Source organism: Prinia subflava, chromosome 8 (genome assembly GCF_021018805.1).
Source record: "Prinia subflava isolate CZ2003 ecotype Zambia chromosome 8, Cam_Psub_1.2, whole genome shotgun sequence".
Taxonomy (NCBI): domain Eukaryota; kingdom Metazoa; phylum Chordata; class Aves; order Passeriformes; family Cisticolidae; genus Prinia; species Prinia subflava.
Genome location: NC_086254.1, coordinates 9,436,833 through 9,450,682, shown reverse-complemented (window position 1 = coordinate 9,450,682; position 13,850 = coordinate 9,436,833). Strand labels below are relative to the sequence as shown.

At 39.9% G+C, this 13,850-nt stretch overlaps 1 protein-coding gene across 3 annotated transcripts in view; it reads right to left on the bottom strand.

Annotated features, from left to right (window-relative positions):
* The window catches only part of USP32 (ubiquitin specific peptidase 32), a 62,124-nt gene that overhangs the window by 18,402 nt on the left and 29,872 nt on the right, over nucleotides 1-13,850 (bottom strand). For 2 of the 3 annotated variants that reach the window (XM_063402855.1, XM_063402856.1), the window contains exons 6-14: nucleotides 9,630-9,761; nucleotides 8,258-8,365; nucleotides 7,420-7,535; nucleotides 6,970-7,032; nucleotides 5,382-5,465; nucleotides 3,132-3,193; nucleotides 2,919-3,021; nucleotides 1,475-1,667; nucleotides 233-408 (exon numbers count right to left, since the gene is read on the bottom strand). In XM_063402855.1, the coding sequence (XP_063258925.1) occupies nucleotides 233-408; nucleotides 1,475-1,667; nucleotides 2,919-3,021; nucleotides 3,132-3,193; nucleotides 5,382-5,465; nucleotides 6,970-7,032; nucleotides 7,420-7,535; nucleotides 8,258-8,365; nucleotides 9,630-9,761 (1,037 nt within the window). The remainder of the gene's footprint in view (nucleotides 1-232; nucleotides 409-1,474; nucleotides 1,668-2,918; nucleotides 3,022-3,131; nucleotides 3,194-5,381; nucleotides 5,466-6,969; nucleotides 7,033-7,419; nucleotides 7,536-8,257; nucleotides 8,366-9,629; nucleotides 9,762-13,850) is intronic. The other variant, XM_063402857.1, reaches the window with a different exon arrangement.

The window sequence follows — 13,850 nt, the reverse complement described above, 5'->3', positions numbered from 1 at the left end:
AGCTGTCTTTTCATAAATACCTTTCCAATTGTAAGAACATTTTGAATGTTTCTGTTCTTACAAAACACAAGAGCTGTAGAAGCAGAACACCATTTTCCCCTCTTAAAATAAGAGTAAGAAATCCAAATTTTGCTGTATGACAGAGCAACGTTAATTCGGAATTAAGCTGAAAAAAGCCAACATAAAAAAGCTGTGGTAGAAGAAAGCTAAAATATGCTTTTCCTCTCTTTACCTTGACTGGCTCCTGTGTCACCAGGGGCTGGTTATCGATAGCTCCTGGTTTCTGGGGGTTCAGCTGCAGCAGGGAATTCCCATTGGAGCCCAGCAAACACTGGTTATTATTGTCTGAAGTGTTGTGCTGCCTTGCAAAGCTCACCTCGGAGCCAGGGGTGCCAGGGTACAGAGTGTCTGTGCACAGAGCAAGAGAAAAACCAGAAATAATTCAGCTCCTGATCCCATAAACCACCAAGGGATGAGTTACACTCTCGTATCCTGGATTTAAAAAATATGGAGTTTGCTGCCCTTCATCCTGCAGTGAAACATGCAACTCTTCCACCTCCAGAGGGATCCATCTGTTATCTCTCCAAGAAGGATTTATGATTTTATATTGTATTTTATATTTTCTGTATCATGATTACACAAACACAGCTCTGAAACAGCCTAACCAGCTTTGCATGAGCATTTAGTTGTTATCTGGATGTTTGAACAACTCCTAAAAACTCATATACAGAACTGAAGACACATCCAATAATGCCTTGATTTATCTTTCCTTGAAAAGGCAAATGGTTTTATTCTTATAGAAGCTGCTTTGGTCATGCAGAACTAAAAGAAATTTCAATTAAAATAAAAATTAAAAGAAAGAACCTCTGTCTTTCTGCCCTTTGTTTCCCCCAACCCCTCTACCCCAAAAACATCACAGTAATTTACCTAATTTCAATTGAAGTTATGATTTTAAAATAGAAGATGCAACCTTCAGCTGCCTTACAAGGAAAAAAAAATCTCCAATTCTCACAAGAACTCATTGAAAATCTGGACTAAAATCTCTTTCACAAGATAGCTCTTAGGATGTGCACAAACTCATTCAAATTTAAATCACATGCCCTGTAAAACTACAACTGTGCTTTTCCTCATGTTTTTGTGCTGTTTCTTCTCTCTTTTTACTATCATTGCATGGCAGAGTATAGGATCAACCAGCTTAAAACAACTTAATGTGAAAGTGGGGGGAAGAACCCACTCAGAAAATAAAAGATAGGACAAAAAATACCTTGAAAATAATTCTGGAAATGAATCCCAGTAAAACAGATGAACTGCTGTTAAACCAGACTTTGTGTTTAGCCACCACACACTAAAAAAATCCCAAAAAAATCCTAAAAATCCTGCAATCCAAGCTGTGTTATCTCCCTGGCTGGGGGGTCCATGCAGTGTGCAGTAAAAGCTGTTCTACATGAAACCTCCAAGGAAATAAGATGCTTACTGCTGCTGGTGGACTCTGAGGCTTCTGAGGCAGTGGAAATATTATCTGAAAACTTTTCTTCTGGTGCACTGGAGTCATTAAGACCTCCCATTTTGTCTTCTCCCTGTTCTGGGGCATTGGCTGCAGCAGCTACGAGGGGATTCTTACCTCCACTCAAGACAGATGAAGGCTCTACCACAACTGGGTTTGCATCCTACAGTTGGGAAGAAATGGAAAAGTTAATTATGAGCCAAGATCAAAGACATGTCAGTCAAACCAACCACCAAAAACTCACAGCTCTGTGATCACTTTTGTACATCACAAGATTTGCTGAAGGAAAAATGATTTTGTATATACCAGCAAAAAAAATCAGCAGAAATAAACTCCCCAAATTGTTAAAACAAACAAATAAACCATTCTGCAGAGTCAGAATTCCAAAATTCTTTTCCCTACCTAGATACAGAAAAATACACCTGGTTTTAAACAGATGTAGTTACAGACTGTAAATATTTGAGGACTTGACGTTTATAGGGTTAAATGAGAACAGCAAGCACAAAACCAAAACCACATTCCTTCCTCAAACCTGCAGCATTTTCACAGAAATTCTGGTGGTTTTTTATTTCTGCAGTGAGTAATGGCAAAGGATTAGGGGTGAAATCCTGTGCACATCAGGTAAGGATCAAATTACCTGGCATTTCTGGCATTTCAACCCTCATTTGGCCAATTTATTGTGCACAAAGAATAATGGTCATTACAAGGTTAATTAATGCACTCGTTGCAGTTCTCAGAGTACTTTCAGCTATTTGTTTTTATAAAACAAATCAAGTACTTATATGATTACTTATAAGGGTATAGAAACTCTTTTGAGAGGTTTATTTCACTTGTTTAGCCTGCAAATAATATTTCTCTCCAATTAAATTTTATTAGATTTATTCATCATTCTGTATTTTGTACAATTCAGTGGTGCTTTGGCTTAAATATTTTAATTTCAGTGTATTAAAGAGCATCCTGTATCTATAAAGTTTTAGCAGGACTCCTTTGATTGAGTATTAGACTACTTTTTGTCGTTGTCTCTAAAGCAAATTATACCAATTTCCTCCTCTGTCCAGAAAATGCAAAGTGTATTTGTGGCACAAGTCAAGCCCAAAGTGGGCAGCTTTATTATCAAATGGATCAGAAAACATGAAAGAAATGCTCCTGTGAGCATGGGTTTTATTCAAAAAAATATTTTAAGATGCAGGAATGATGAAAGAGATGAGAACTTAATGAAATTACAGTGCAAAGCTCCCCACATAACAATGATTCAGCAGAACAATTATTTTCCACCAAGAGACAGGAGATGCTCAATTCTGAGCATTACTGGTTCAGCAGTCATTTCCTCCACACTGGTTTTTCCACCAGCACATTCAGAAAGACAAGAAATCACTTATTCAGTATAGATTATTATTATTATTATTCTACTTACATATTTGACATATTCTTTCCACTGGTGCCACCAGGGCATAGCAATGAGAAACCAGTTGTGCCCTGGCTGGAGGCCATACCTGCTCTCTCTTTCCAACCAGCCTCTGCACAGAAAGAATGGGAATTTTTAGCTCAAACTGGGAATTTCCAGTTCTTTTGAAAACACTAAAAGGTGGATCTGAAAGCCATTTAATTTTCTGAGCAAAGCACACACCTAATAATCTGTCCTTCCTCCTCTGGGGTGGCAGGGCGCAGTCCCAAAACTATGTGGCACACCTGGAGAAAGAAAGAAATTCTATTAACAGGCAAAAAAACAACTCAAATGAGACTTTTCATCATTTAATAATGGAGCAAGATTACTTAAAATGGAATAAATCACTAATAAAAAAGTCTTTTGAGCTGCGATTCCCAATTTGTTTCCACTGTTAAGATAAAAGCACCAAGAATGTCAAATGTCACACAAACATTAATGTGAAGAGAAAAGCAGTTTTCATGATTTTCAGGCTGTGACAGATCACAAATGCACAAATCAGGATGTCTGGGTGTGCTGGAGAGAGGGAAAGAGGAACTGAGGGAGTGCAGGAAGAGGGTGAATTAAAAGTTAAAAGGAATTGAAAGGGAAAAAGCTGGGAATGAGTGGCTCTAGAAGGGACTGAAAGGGAAACAAGCACTGGAGAGGCTGAGGAGAAGCTCAAAGCAGAGCAACCAACCCAAAATCACTCTGCAAAGTGCAGGCATTCCCTCAGTGCCTGCTGCTATTTTAATTTCTCTTCTTTTTATTCACTTTTGAACCAAACCCAGCAGGACAGGCCCCATCTCCTGCTCTGGGTGGGTTTTATTCCCAGTGCAGGTGGCTCCTGCTCCTCTGCTGTCCCGGGGGAGCTGCACAGGAGGGAGCAGAGCAGGGAGGGCTCTCAGGACCCTCCCAGATGGTTTTGCTGCTCACCCCGTGATTTACAGCCTTCCCCTGATGTCTCTTTGGAGGATATCAATTTGTATCTCAGCTGGAGACTTCTAATCACTGCTAAGATGTCTTATTTAAATTTATATTACAGGGAGAGAGACCACATCACACTCTGAATGAAACAAAGGCCGTTAGCCAGGGGGAAGAAACAGATTTTCCAGCACACACAACACAGCTGGCTCTGGTGTTTCTTTTTAAATTTGTGTAGCATTGAGTTAAAATGAGATTCTTCAGATACACCAACCCCTCTGCAAACAAACCCATTTGTTGACAAGCTTTCCACTCAGAATATTTGGCTTTTCTGTCTGCAGATGAGGCAAATGACACCTCAAATAAATGCTCAGATAAATCAATGGCAGACTCTGCCCTGTGCTTTACGTGATAAAGTTATTCAAAAAAAATTAAAATTAAAATCTAAAATGAAAACACAGCAACTATGCCAGGAGGAAAAAAAAAACATTGTAAATGAGACTTCCAATGAGCAATGTGCAACACTGGTGATGTGCAATCAGCATTAAGACAGATTTATTACACCTTCATTCATTCTTTGTCAAGATTGCAGGGATATTTGTTAGTTCATCAATATTTAGTTACGAGGGGATATTTGATGCCAGACAGGCCAAAAATAAAGACAGCCCTTGTGGAGAAGGTTGCAGCTTCAGCAAACATGATGTAATTAGAGATAAAATGAATTTGAAGAACTTTCTGGTGTTACTCTTTCCAGCTGTGGTGTAGCTGGTGGCCTCAGGATATTCTCACTCAAATCACCCTGAAGCTCTTGGGAAAGCATCATTTAAAATACAATTTATAAAGTAGTCATAGGCCAGTTAGGATTATTAATATTATAATTTAAACTCCAAGTATCAACCTCAAAGGAAAGCAGGTAAGGAACAAACTGCAGTGGATGAAAACACTCTTTGAGGGTTATTTTCTGCACAAAGCGAGCCAGAGCTAAAATATGGATTTCAAGGATTTAGAAAAATCCAATTCAAGCTCAATTAAAACCCAATTCAGCACATACTTAATCCTCAGCTTCTGCAAGTGAACAGTGATAGGAGATCCCAGATTTCCAGGACTGCTTCATTCAGGAAGCAATGAGAGGTACCTTAGAGGGCCTTAACAGAAAATGTAAAGGGAAACTGGTTTTAAAATATAAAGGGAAAGAATTAGAGATTTTTTTTTCCCATTCCCTGGGTTACTTTCTTGGCAAAGATTTGCCACAAAAATCATTTCAAACACAGCCTTTGTCTAATGGAAAATATAATTGCAGAAAACACTCGGAATTTCATTTTCTGAACAGTGCACCAGGCTCTCCTGAACAGATGAGGCTTTAGGCATCTCCATGCACTGCAAAAAGAAATAAAAACCAGAATCACTCTGCCAAGGCAAAGCCACATCCCCTCCTGTGCACACAAACGCTGATGCTGCACTTCGTGGCCATGCAGAAAGCTCAGCAGTTAATTACTGTAAATTACAACCTTAGCTTTCCCCTAAACATACCTGAAAAAGCAGATTTAAAAATTCATTGGCAAGAGCACTCTTCACACTCCATATCTGGTAGTCCTCCAGGGTGAGGTGTCCGAGCTGGAAGGGAGGAGAAGGGGAAGGAAAAACCAAAAAATCATCAAAAGATGAACCTGGTTCAGGTAAAATGAGGTAAAATGAGATAAAATGCTCATTAGCTGTCTCATACAAGGCATAACAAAACCAGGGATTTGATAAAAAATTGCATCTACCACTATTTAAATAAAATTTGATCCAGGGAAAGAAAAAAAAATGCAGTTTTAGCCTAACACAGGCAATGTACAGAGGGTGAACAGTGCCCAGTGTGGAGCCTCTCCATCACACCCAGTGTCCATCACCTGCATCCTCCATCCTCCTCTGAGGGCTGGGAAAAACCAGTTTGGGTCACCAAGCCCTTGAGATCTCACCTAACAACACAAATCCCATCAATTCTTCATCACACTGACCATGTCACAGCGATCTTCCATTCAGTGGAGGGATCAATCTGATTTTTTAATCTGGCAATATCATTCAGAGCCCATTTCACAGTTACCCTGCCTCTCCTCACAGACCATTTTCTGCAGAGTTCACCCAGGTCAAAGCTAACACACGACAAGAGGTTAAATAATTTATGTAATTACTGCACCATCAGCTCTTTCCAGCACTACACTGATGGTGCAACTACAAAAATGTTCTGAAGACTGTAGTCTTCTTTTTTAACTCTTTGTGGAAACCAGGACTGCTGTACACTTGATTATAAATTACCCTTTTTTCAAGAAGTCAACCAATAAAAACCTCAAAGGATGAAACAGAGAGAAGCCACAATTTCCACAGGTTTGGCAATTAAAGAATTACAATAAAGTATTTGCCCACCGCTTTGTTGGAGTACAAGCAGGCAAGTCAACTATTCAAACACGTAATTAAGCATTTCTAGACATTCTTTATAGTTTTTCATAAATTAATTATCCTTCCCAGACACTCTTCCCAATTAGTGAAGCAAAGGATGAAATAATGGAAGCAACTTCCACAATATTTTTTGTGGATATCTCCAAATTTCCTGTTTCCAAAGAGCAAGGAGGAGGATTACAGATAATTAGATTTACACCCAGCTACATTTAAAGCAAGATATAAACTACCAAGGTTTTTTTGTTGTGTCATGACAGATGCTTCCACTGGAGGATAATGTGTCTTGACACAGCATAAAATATAAAATAAACTTCTGCACTCTCTCTTAAGATCAATTTTAGCAGGAAACAAAGAGCAGTTTCCCCAGAACAGAAGTCAAGCATCAGATTTAAAACTGGTGTTAGTTATGCACAGCAGAGCCTTGCAAACCGTGCAGGCTTCCAATTAATTTCATCTGGTTATGCATTTTGGGTTCAGCTTCAAGCATTAAAATGGCTTATAAAATTCAAACATGTTCTTTCTTTCACAGAGCAACGTGGTAAATTTTAATGGAAAACTGACATTTCTTGAAAAAGATTCTTTTATTGACACATCTCTGCTCTAAAGAAAGCACTTTCTTATAAATAAGCTGAAGATAACAGGGTATAAAAATGACAAGGAAAGAACAGCAAATTCCTACCTTTGTGTTATCATGCACATGTAAAATATCTTCCACGATTTCAGACAAACTCATGTCCAGCTCCTTCAACAAAAGGATTAGAAAACAGAGTTCAAGTCTCCCAGCAGGATGTGCTCAGAATAAAAATAAAACTGTAAGAGACGCTGGAAACTCTCAGTAATTCAAACCAAGGGCTCCCAGACAAAAAGCTGGGTTTGTACCTGTGTTTATATGAAAGAACACATATTATAGACAATCCACTGAGCTCTGGGCAGGTCAGGAACACATTCTAACCAAAGCCTGTGCTGGGGACAGGTGACAGCTCTGCAGGTAAGGGACAGCCACGTGTCCCCATGCCCTGAGGGGCTCAGGGGAGCCTGCACCTCACTGACCCCCCAGACAAGGGGAACACTCCTCCTGTGGAGGGATGGCTCAGAAAACAGAAGGAAATCCACCCCAGACACCACTCACGGGTATTTTGTCCGTCCTGTTGTCCTTCCACACCTCTAGAAGTGCCACCACCATGTCCTTGATCTCGGTGCGAGACAAGACCCCGTCCCGGTCCACGTCAAACACCTTGAAGCAAACTGAGGGCACAGGGAATGAGTTTGCAGTTAGAACCACCCCATAAATCATTTTCTTTTATTCCTTGCAGCCCCATGGCCTGCAGAGCCCCCAGCAGCTGCTTTAGTGCTGGGGAGGAGATGCAGCAGCTTTGTTTAATAAACCCCAATCCAATTCCTGCAGTTCTCTGCTGTGTTTGCTGATGGGACCTAGCAGGGGGCGTGTGTGCATCCAGAAATTTCCAGGGAATTACAGCTTGGAAGCTGCAACAATGTGGTTTTAGAGAAGAAGGGAACAAAAAGTGTTTCAAAACACAGGAACCTTGCAGGGAGCCGGGCAGTGAAAAGTCACAGCATGCCATTTACCACAAGACAATCAAATAGGACATTTGTTTTTGTTATAGATAATGAGTAGCTAAGTGTTTGCACTTTCTATACTGAGATACACACTTCTGTCTCAAAATGCAGAACACTGCAAAAGGAACTGGTGAAATGTAGTTTTTCCCAGTTAGATAATTTACATGGAACTACTGATAAGCTGTAAAATACATGGAATTAGGTATAATAATTAGGTATAATAATCCTTTATAAAAGGAAACAGTGATATTTAAAATTCCTCTCTTTTTTTTAACTTCTAAAGTCACTTGTTTAGTGGGAAAACAATCTCAAAAGGTGTAAACAACTAAACCTCATTGTTCAAACTGAAAAACTCCTCCCAAATGAACGATTAAATTTTGCATACTTACACTTCTGTCTCTCTGCCAAGGGTCCCCTGCAACATGCTGAGAGCCCACAGGAAATTTCTTTAAAATCTATGTGATTGTCTCGGTTTTCATCAAAAGCATTAAACAAACCTGCAAACCACAAAAGCATCTCCTGTTACAGCACCTGAGAGAGGCACCCAGCACCTCCACCAGGGCCTGATGGGGAGCAGGGGTGAGGAGAAGTACAAACACTTGTCATTTATTCTCATTAAGTGTGATAAAGGTAATTAAGCATGACTAAGACCATTTAAAGGTGAATGGGATCTCTCTGGATGGCTGATGCAGCCAGGGGTGGGGAGGGAATCGAGCCTGCTCCTCACACCCTCCTTGTAATGCCTGATTTAGAGTGGAGCTGAACCAGCACGGCCAGAATTTCCAAATGCCTGACAGAAATTCCTGTGAAAATCCCTGAATTTCACTGCAAATCCAGCCCTGAGTTAAGAGCTGGAGCTACCAGCCTTCAAAACATTTAGGAGTTCAAATCATTCAGCATTATTTATCCTATAATTTATTTTTTTTTAGCAACAATGATTCTACAGAAGGGAAAGAATGACCAGAAACTATTCAAGTTTCCCCACAGCAGCTGTGTAAGTTCCAATCACTAAGGAGATAAAACACACTCAGAAACAAAAGGATGTGGGGATACATCCCTACAGAACTGGACATAAATTGTGATTTTTTTACCATTGCAGGTGACTTTCCCATTTATTACTTGCTGCTGTCACTTATCAGTAAAGCCAAGCTTTTGGTAATAAAAAATTGTCACTGCAGGGCTGCAGACCAGAGCTGGAGTGCAAGGGGAACATCCCTGACTGTCCTCATGTCGTGCAGCAAATGGCAATGGGACAGCTGCAGCCTCCAGTTATCACCAGAGTGCCTTCAACTGGGCACACCAGTTTGGTTGGCAGTAGAAATAACAACCTACAAATCTCCTGAGTGGGTCTGCTGAATAAAATCTTCCTTAATTTAGGGAGGAGGGGCTCATTGGAGCACGGTACAGCAGCTGACTTGAGCTGTCATTTAATAGCTGAAACTCCCCTTTGTCGGTTTAAAAACGCTCCAGGTTCTCTCATTCAGGGCCAGCAGTCTGTTTTGTATTTACAGAATATTAAGAAAAAAAATTTAAGCAACTACAGGGCAACTTCTCCACGAAACCTGACATTTCCTGCCATGCAACACCTCCTTCAGCAGTCCAGGTTTCCCAACAAACAGATTTCTCAGGGCTCTTTTCCCGTTTTTCAGAACTCAGTGAAGTTATTTCTGTCCAACTTATTATTATTCTGTTATTTCTGTTATTTCAGAACAGCCCTTTTAAAGCCACCACAGGTTGTTCCTCCCTGCTCTCATTCCATACCTTCACTCAGGGATTGATGGATTGGGGGGGACACGAGGGGGGCAAATGTTTCCAGATCGAAGCGTCCAGTCCTGGATTGAGCTTTTAGCAGCCAGTATCTCTTCTCCAGGTCGATGATGTCGGATTCTTCCACTGCAGAATCAACAAAAATAAACCAAAATTACCTTCCCTGTCCACAGAATCTTCTTATCTATTCACCATCGAGGACTTCACCATCAGCAACATCATCACAAGTGTGTAGAAACACAAAAATTAACTTTTCCCACTGTTAAAGCCTCTTCACCTGTTTCTTTTTGGTGATTTGAACAGGTAGATTATATCTGCAGTGTCTTCTTTGCCCAAGATATTCTGTATTTAAATCCTCAAAAAATAAGTGAAGTAGCATTAAAAAAAAAAAAAAATCCCAGATCATTTATGGAAAAGAATTACGCAGTACTTGGCTGCCCTTAAAAAGCTCCTATTTGACATTTTTAGCTTTTTAATAGAGTGATAAATTAATAATTAAATTAATTAATTATACAGCTAAATTAATACGGCAAAATCTTAATGTGGCATTTAAATGTTGTATCTCAGCATTATTTTTTCCCAAATATAAAAGTTTGTTTCACTGTATTATTTATACTATAGAATTATTTATAGCTATTTAATTTACAGTAAAAAGTGGGGAGTAGTTACTCAAACCTAGAATGCAGAAAAACTTAAGAGGCAACTTAAAAAGGGGAAAAAAAACCCCCAAACCCAAGAAATAAAACAAGGTGCTAAACAAGGATAGATAAAAATAGCCAGAGGAAAAACTTGTGTTTTCCTTCAAAACATTCTACACAAATGCTCTCTTTATACTTTGTCCTTGAAATTAAATATATATATATATAAAAAACAAGATTACATTTCTGCCCAACAATACTTTTACCCTTTTTACATATGCAAGTGTGTCACAACAGTGCTTTAGGTCAGTGCCAATTAATTGGTTCTCAAATAGATCTGTAATGACAAAGCTGTCTATATTAAGAACCACTACGTGTGATCTCATTCCCAGATGGTTCTGAGCCTCTAAATCCACGCCAGTTTTCTAATAGGTTTAACTTGAGCTATTTGGCCTGGTTTAGTCCACAGAAACAATAATAATCCTGTAAGGCTTAAGAGCAGAAGGGCTTCGCCTAAAAAGTTGTGTCAAATTGAAATTTTATTGATTTCTTTCCCCCGTTTGTGTCATTAGTGGCAGTAATTTACTTAAAATAGTAACTTAGGTAACCTGCACTGAGCATGAAGCAGTTGTAACCACCAGCAGGAGCATCATATGATGCACAGAACTTACACAACCCTCACCCTCGGCAGCAGAAAGAGCGGAAAAATCTGAATAAAATATCTGGACTTGGAGGAGTGGGAGGGCTTTGAATTTTCCTGTCAGGTGTTTTTAGACAGCCCGGCTGGAGAGGTGACACCAGTGACAGATGTCCCTTTCCTGTGTGCCTTCAGAGCAGTGACAGAGGTGACAGCCCCAGCCCTGCCTCTCCTCAGGCCATCATTCCCAGCTCCTGTGCATTCTCACAGGGACAGAAGAGCTGAGCCACAAGAAAAACTCATTTCCTCTCCTTTTCTTTCGTGGATGGCTCAATCCCCTGATGTGTTTTACCATCCCCTGCCTCTCGGCTGGGGTGTAATCAAAGTTATTTGGGTTGGAAGAGACCTTTCAAGGTCACCCCAATCCCTCCATGGACACTTCCACACCATCCAAGCTGGCCTGGAATGTTTCCAGGGATGAGGAATCCACCACAAAACCTTTTTCTCTCACATTTACCCTTCATTTAAACCCATGAGCCCATATCCCATCACCACAGCCCCTACTGAAACTCTGTCCCCAATACCTGAGGAAGCAGCAATTCAAATTTATAAAGCAATATTATTCCACTGGAAATCAAGACAGAGGAATAGAGGAGTTATTTCTTTAATATCAGCACACAGAAATATCAGAGATGTGAGGAGAATCCCAGGACCCTTCCCAGACAATGGCATTGCTGCCATTTACAGGAATTCCACTTCCACCTTACTGCTCTCATTAGCAAACACAAAAGCATTATTTATGTTCTCTTGTGCATGACCATGTAAATCACTTTGCTTCCTCTTAATCCACCTCTGTAAGTAGGAAGAATAACAAATGTGTGAGCTGCACTTCATTCTTCAAGTGATGCAACACTGAGAATATTCAAAAGCCAGCAGGAAGCTCCAATTGTCCTCGCTGAAGAGTAAATCTGCAGAACCCTTTCTCTGGCAGGTGCAATATTTGTCTTTAGTAATTAAGAACTAAAGAATGTTATATTTTACCAGAGAACCTCTCTCAAATACCTACAGCAGAAGTTAGTTGTATTCTGAATTTTTTTGATTGCACTTCACAGATGTTTCTACAGTGGCAGCTCCACTGTTTTATTATTTCGTCTCAGAAAATAAATGTTATCAGAAATCATCTTGTCTGTGTGGCTGCTCACAGTGGTGAACTGACACCATGGTCACTCCAACACAGAGAATTTTCAAATAATCACCTTGAGAAGAACAGCTGATAAGTGCTAGCACAAGTGTTACATTTTTATCCTCCGCTGACTTCCTGCACCAGAGCCAAGCACTTGAGAAAGTAAAACCAAGTAGTAAATAACATTCTTAGCACTGATTAGCCTTACACAAATCAGGTTAACCACCAGCAAAAATGTGACAAAGGCCTATTTCTCATTGCCAGTTGTAACAAATTGTATCCCAGTGCAGGAGCTGCAGGGAATAAAAGGGAGCAGGATTTATTGGATTGCAGCACAGGAAGTTTTACTGCAGCTGAGCAGCAGCTGTTGCGTAATTTGATTTCTCCAGAGTGATTTTTTTGCACATAATCTCGTAAATCAGTCTCAAGATATGCACTGCACCATCTTATTCCTCCATGAGTGCAAACTAAAAGGAATCTCTGGCAGTTTATGATTATTCACATAATCATATTTGTTACTGACGATAAATGAAGCGTGGGAAAGGCACACTGCACTTAATACCCAAACACACCAATGGGCATGACAAAACACCTCATTCCACAGAGGTTTGGTACAGATAAAGCATTTTATCTTTTAAAATATATATATTTTTCCCCTAATGTCTCTTCAAATCACATCAAAGTGTAAACTGGGCTTTCATTCAGATTACTTAAAAAGATGTATTTTATATACACAATATAGGCCAAAACCTCGGGACACACAGGTTTTCTAGGCCAAGTAATTATTCGTTTTGGTAATTAAATACATGATGTGATTATTTGAGGTCACATGGACATGATACACCTGGGAAATTTAAGCAGTTTACTACCACAAGCTGATTTATGTCTCCCTCATCACTTGCCCATTAGAAATATGAAAAACTTTCAGATCTGTAAAACTACGAATACTTTATTTTGTTCAATTCTCTAAGAATTAGACCAATATAATCAGAGGGATGATATAAGTGCAACTGAAGCACAGTCTTCTTCTTGTAAGGGAAGAACAAATAAACATTTTCAATCAAAATAGCATCTAAAACTGTAAAACTACTACAAATGAGTTAATTTAGAACATTAATCAACAGGCAGGTGCATGGCAGTGATAAACATGAAACCCCCATGCTATGTTTTAATGCCATTCCCACCAAATATTCCATAAATACCACGCCATGAACAACCTTCTGCCTTAAAAAAACAAATTTAAAATCACATTTTCATTTCAGCCACGGCTTATTACAATTCTTTACACCACCAGAATTCACCAAGCATTCCAAGAGATGGCAAAAGTTCAATATTTACCCACCTATGGGTACAATCCTGTCTGGCTCACAGCAGCAGAAACATACCATATTCCCAACATTTTAGCAGGCCTTGGGCTGCTCCCCTGTTCAGCATGATGTGCCCTGCTGGCAGCCAGGGCTCTTCATGGCAAGCACTCACCAAAAACTCCCCTCTGTGGCTTTCAAATTAACCCCCAGAACGCTCTGGCACCCAGAGCTGCTTTGCAAGACATAAAATAGCCCGGAACTAAGAGGATAACAAGTGGTAAAATACAGATTAAGTGACACCGAGGCTTCTACCTACTGGCCTGGGCTGCTGTCAGACTTTCATCTTTGTGCTTTTCCTAATTAAAAACAAACACACGGGGAAGGGGAGATGAAAACCTGGGCCAGGAGAGATCCCTGTGTGTGTCAGACATGAGCATGTTCATCCAGCAG